General features: G+C 36.9%; 2 protein-coding genes across 2 annotated transcripts in view; both read right to left on the bottom strand.

The window, feature by feature from the left end:
- bmb (brambleberry) overlaps positions 1–5782 on the bottom strand; it is a 130808-nt gene that overhangs the window by 41099 nt on the left and 83927 nt on the right. The gene's annotated exons all lie outside the window — the stretch shown is intronic.
- On the bottom strand, positions 4402–4865 carry LOC125246636 (histone H2B-like). Its single transcript, XM_048157615.1, has one exon. The coding sequence runs from the start codon at positions 4822–4824 to the stop codon at positions 4450–4452; it is 375 nt and encodes a 124-aa protein (XP_048013572.1). The 5' UTR covers positions 4825–4865; the 3' UTR covers positions 4402–4449.

Raw genomic sequence — 5782 nt, forward strand, 5'->3', positions numbered from 1 at the left:
TGATACTCAACTTGTCTCCCCATAGGTGTTCGATTGGGTTCAGATCAGAAGCCAATAAATCACTTTCACCCTGTTCTTCATCAGAAATCCAACAGTGGCCTTAGATGTGTGTTTAGGATCATTGTCATGTTGGAAAACTGCATGACGACCAAGGGCACGGAGTGATAGTAGCCTCTTTTCTTTCAGTATAGAGCGGTACATCTGTGAAATGCAGCTCCCCGACACCAGCAGCACTCATGCAGCCCCACATAAGGACACTGCCACCACCATGTTTCACTGTCACCATGCATTTTTCTTTGTATTCCTGACCTTTGCGACGCCATATAGTGTTGAAGCCATCAGTTCCAAAAATATTTATCTTGGTCTCATTACTCCAGAGTATAGAGTCCCAGTAGTCTTCATCTTTTTCAGCTTAGGCCCTGGCAAACTCTAGGCAGGCTTTTTTGTGCCTGGGCTTTAGGAAAGGCTTCTTTCGTGGACGGCACCCATGCATGCCATTCCTCTGCAGTGTACGCTGTATCGTGTCACGGGAAATCGTCACCCCAGTTTGGCTTTCTACTTCTTTAGATAACTGCAGTGAACCTGCATGCTGATTTTCTTCAACCCTTCTCATCAGAAGACGCTCCTGTCGAGGTGTTAACTTCCGTGGACGACCTGGATGTCTCTGTGAGATGGTTGCAGTTCCATCTTTTTAACATTTTTGTACCACTTTTGCTACAGTATTCTGACTGATAAGTAAAGCTTTGCTGATCTTCTTGTAGCCTTCACCTTTCTGGTGTAAAGAAATTATTTTCTTTCTCAGGTCTTGTGACATTTCTCTTCCATGTGGTGCCATTGCTGACAGCATGAAATGGGAAGGGGTTTTAACACCCTTTTATAGTAAACTGTCTCCTGGACATCTGTGTAATGAATAATTAGACTTACCTGTGGTTGAATTCTTGTTAAATTAGACATTTGTAGTCTAAAATTTAGCTTTGCTCCAGAGACTTGAAGTGGGATGTACTCATCTTTGCATCATGCTAATTTCAGTAAAACTGAAAATTGTGTTCTCAAAGTTATATTATTAACCTTACTTTCATGTTATAAGTTAAACAGATGTTATATTAAATTTAGTCTTGTCAACATTTTTCATTGAAGTAACTTTTCAAAGGGGGTGTACTCATTTATGCTGAGGACTGTATATTGGCTTTACAGGGGAACGCACAGCCAGTACAGATGCATACACTGAAATGTGCAGATATATGGAAGAAAAGGTGACCCCAGGAAGTGAGGACTCTTTGCTATGGTGGGGAAAAAAATGAGAACACATTTTCACTGCTCAGCAAACTGGTAAAAAATAAATAAATAAATAATAAAAATAAAAAAAACTTGGAATTGTCGCAACCTCTGTTCCAGCAGGGAGGCTGTTTTCTAAGGCAAGAGAGACAATTAGTCAGAGGTGAAATGTTAACATGTTGCTTTTCTTAAACTCTAATCTACAGCTTGAAGATTAGGAAATCTATCAACAATTCCAGTGATCTTAAAGTATCTTTCTGAGCATTGCTAAATACTACAAAAATGTAGAAAGTTGAAGATGAAGAAAAAATGGTCTGTTTAAAATTTAGAAATAAGTAAAAGTATGCACAGTTTATGTTGTTGGTATTTTAGTTTAGTTTTTTAAGATTTGTTATTTTATTCAATCAATATTTTTTTTTTGAAAAATGTGGATATAGTACAATAGAATGTTGAAGAATAAGAAACACTGTTTCATTGAACATTGTTGATATTTGAAATCAACCCAAACAAACACACCCCTCTCTTCATTGCCCCGCCTCCAAATTTCACACTTTAATCCTAACCACCCTGCTCTAAGTTGGTCTTGAACCCCGGCCCGATCGCTGCTGGCATGCGAGGCGAATGCACTATCAATGATGCTAATCACGGCATTCTCTACTGGTCATCAGTGTGCAGTGTTTTACCTGCAAAACTTTCATCCACTACACGCGCAATGCGGAAGTGGATGTCTGTTTATCACAGCTGACGTGCAACAAAATGCTTCATGAAAAAAAATAAAGCGCAGATGATGAACGAATGACAAGGAAGCACAAAAAAAATGAATGTACAGTACACAAGAGTAAATACAAACAAGTGTTCATTGTTAATCGCCAACAGCACAGCAGCTCCAGACAATCAAAACCCAGTGTACTCACATGAGTGGGATAAAAGCAGCCTCCATGTCTGTTTTCAGGCCTTCCCACTTAGCTCTCTCCAGCGCTGGAAAGCTTTTCTAATATAAATGCGGGTCCTAAAGCACTTGCCCAGTCATAAACCTTCATTCCAGTGACTTTTTTTTTTTTTTTTTCTTATTTTCAAATCTCCATCTTGCTTGTTCTCTCTCTCCTTGACCGTCATATGTCCCTGATGCTGATTGGTTAAAAGTTTGTTGTTGGTATCAACCCGACTAAATTCCAAACAGTGCAGTTGAAAAAATGTATTTTAAATTTAAATTTGTCTTTTCTAATAAATGAGTTATTAATGGCCAGTATGTGTATGTAATTTGCCTTTAAACATAATATATATATATATATATATATATATATATATATATATATATATATATATATATATATATATATATATATATATATTAAAATTAATATTATTTTTGAAAAATCACATACACATTTAAAATTATAAGCAGTATCGGTATCGTTTCGCATGAAAAAAAAAAAAAATGTGGTATCGCCCATCCCTAGTTTTTCTATTTTTGTTGTTTGCAGTGGTTGAATGAGAATATGTGTATATATGTCTGTGTGTCTTTGTGTGCACTTGCTGGTTTTGATAAATATATGATATAGCATCAGGGCATCTCTGTGTGTGTGTGTGTGTCTTCTTGTATGTATATTAAGAGTACACAAATGTGTATAAAATCATGGGTATTACTGTGTCCTCGTAAACCAGTGTTTTTTTTTTTTTTTTTTTTTTTTTTTTTAAATGCAGACAGTTTCCTGTGATGGGTAGGTTTAGGGGTAGGGGTAGTGTAGGGGGATAGAATATACAGTTTGTATAGTATAAAAACCATTACGCCTATGGAGAGTCCCCGTAAACCATATATACAAGTGTGTGTGTGCGCATTGCTATGTATGCACTCATTTCACATTAGCTGATTCTGTTTTTCACTAAAACTAATGAAAAACTGAATGACAGTTTATGATCACAACGTAAAGGACATAAAATAAAAAAATAAAATAAAAAAAATATATATATAGCTATTTAATTTTATTAAGACCTAATGTCAATTGTGATGGACATCAAACTTCAAAAAAATCCTGTTTTCTTCAGCTCTGAAAGATCTTAAAATTAACTTTGAATATATAATAGGTGCAAGTTGATGATGCTACCATGAACATAAATCTGCATATAAAATATAAAAAAGGGGTTCCTCATCCCAAAAGACAGGCATGTCTAACCAGCTAGATAGGAGGCTATCTAGCTGGTTAGACATGCCTGTCTTTTGGGATTCCTGAAGCTCAATCAGATTAAGTTATGGGTCATACTTTCATTGTGATTGGTAGATCAGAGATGTTTGGAGTGCCGACAGTCACCTCAGCTCCACCTACTGGAACAAACTAGGAAAATTATTATTATTATTATTATTATTATTATTAAGTGCAAATAAAGCCCATCCCAAATTGACATCCATACTCACATGCGGTACCCTGAGCTTTGAAACATACTTGACTGGACTCTTGTTTTCCCCCCTCAAATAAATACTGTTGTAACAACTGAGACAAATCAGACACAATTATGTGTTATATTTAACAAATAATCTTTAAAATTCACTCTGGGGTCTGTGTACCCATCCCCCAAAATACCAACTTGGGCAAGAAGGGCCTCAGTGACCATTGATACCAAATGATAAGGTGGTTTATTGCTCTGAAGAATTTGCAGAGGGTTATGACTCAATTCTCGTTGAAAAAGACAAATAAGCCATTTTAATCCTATATATTCTATATGTACAACCACTTGAAAAATATATAAACCAGTCTCCAATTTTCACATTGTATGGTTTCCCTATAATAGGAATTGTTATTCCTATTCTATTTATTAATTCAGACTCTTTTGGATTAAGGTTTTGTAATTGTATACTATACTTAAAATCACATGGGTCACATGTTTGGAATCGATGGACTCCAACTTCCATTTTCTATTTGTTAATCTACATATTGCAAACTCTAAATTTCTAAATTCAATAACCTCAATAACCCCGCTATTGATTTTTGGAGTTGAGGTCGTTGAATGACTTGAAGTAGCTTTAGATGAGACACGGATCAAATTACTATCAAAAAAATAAATTCAACGACATCCAATTAATTCTTTCGATAACAATTCACAACAGAAGCTCTTTAGTTGAGAAGATGGATGGCTCTTAAAAGAGCCTTTGGGTTGTTGAGAGTCTCGGTTGAATCTCTACTTGGAGCTGGTGTACTTGGTGACGGCCTTGGTGCCCTCGGACACGGCGTGTTTGGCCAGCTCTCCGGGCAGCAGCAGACGCACAGCGGTCTGGATCTCTCTAGAAGTGATGGTGGAGCGCTTGTTGTAGTGAGCGAGACGAGACGACTCACCGGCGATGCGCTCGAAGATGTCGTTGACGAAGGAGTTCATGATGCCCATCGCCTTGGAAGAGATGCCGGTGTCAGGATGAACCTGCTTCAGGACTTTGTAGACGTAGATAGCATAGCTCTCCTTCCTGGACCTCTTGCGCTTCTTTCCTCCCTTACCGACGGTCTTTGTGACGGCCTTCTTGGAGCCCTTCTTAGGCGCGGACTTTGCTGGTTCAGGCATGATACTGCTTGATCGCAAACTTGAAAATACAACGTGGGGTCAGAAGCGACACAGAGGCTTTTATTCACTGCCTTATGCTAATTTTCAAAGATACAGATTGCCTCTTTTAATAGGTTCAACCCATAAACTCGTATTTCATTGGACAACTCAAAGCATCACGAGCGGAATAAGAGCCAATCACATTCGCCGCCGCCAACCGCTCAATGTTTGAACTACACCCTGACTGTGTCCTTTGTTTCTTTCCCGCTGTTTTTATTATTATTAGTTTGAGAAAATAAGCGGTTCTAGACGAATATTGTGAACACATTGAGGGATCACAGGTGAAAAAGTACACTTCTATAATGTACTTAAAGTGCTCTATTTTCGCGCACTAATTTTGATGCTTAATGTAATAAATATTCTCCTTTAGCGCTTTTCTTTTGTCACTATCTCTGTATTTAAAAAATGTATTTAGTTACCACTTGAAGTACACTATGAGTTCAAGTCTACTATAAGTGGTAACCATATATATTTTTTTAAATACAGAGATAGTATATTAAAAGCACATTTTAGTTCATAGTTCATGGTGTCTCACAGTTGAGTACACTTGGATGTTCTTAAGATTTCTTTAATATATTAAATACAAAATTAGTTAACGAAAATAGAGCACTTCTAGTACATTATAGAACTAAGTTACTTTTTTTCACCTGGGCCAGTGTTGGAGAAAAGAGACCATTAACGGTCAGACACCCTTTTTTCCTCAGACTTTATTGATTCATGAATCAATAATTCATGTTTGATTTGTATAAAAGATCTTCTTGCGTCACTTAAACCAATATGTTCTGGGTATCATGTCACTATATTGGTAGTCCCGATTCATAACTGTGAAACTGTGTTTATAAACTTTTTAGTGGTGTTTATTGTCGACTCAGAAAGTTTTATTGATTTTTATTTGACTCTTTATGTGAGAGAGTGGGTG

The sequence above is a fragment of the Megalobrama amblycephala genome, linkage group LG15 (genome assembly GCF_018812025.1).
Source record: "Megalobrama amblycephala isolate DHTTF-2021 linkage group LG15, ASM1881202v1, whole genome shotgun sequence".
Taxonomy (NCBI): Eukaryota; Metazoa; Chordata; class Actinopteri; order Cypriniformes; family Xenocyprididae; genus Megalobrama; species Megalobrama amblycephala.

Bases quoted from the DNA above. Each gene is read 5' to 3' on its own strand.
- LOC125246636 (XM_048157615.1), bottom strand. From the start codon at position 4,824: ATGCCTGAACCAGCAAAGTCCGCGCCTAAGAAGGGCTCCAAGAAGGCC.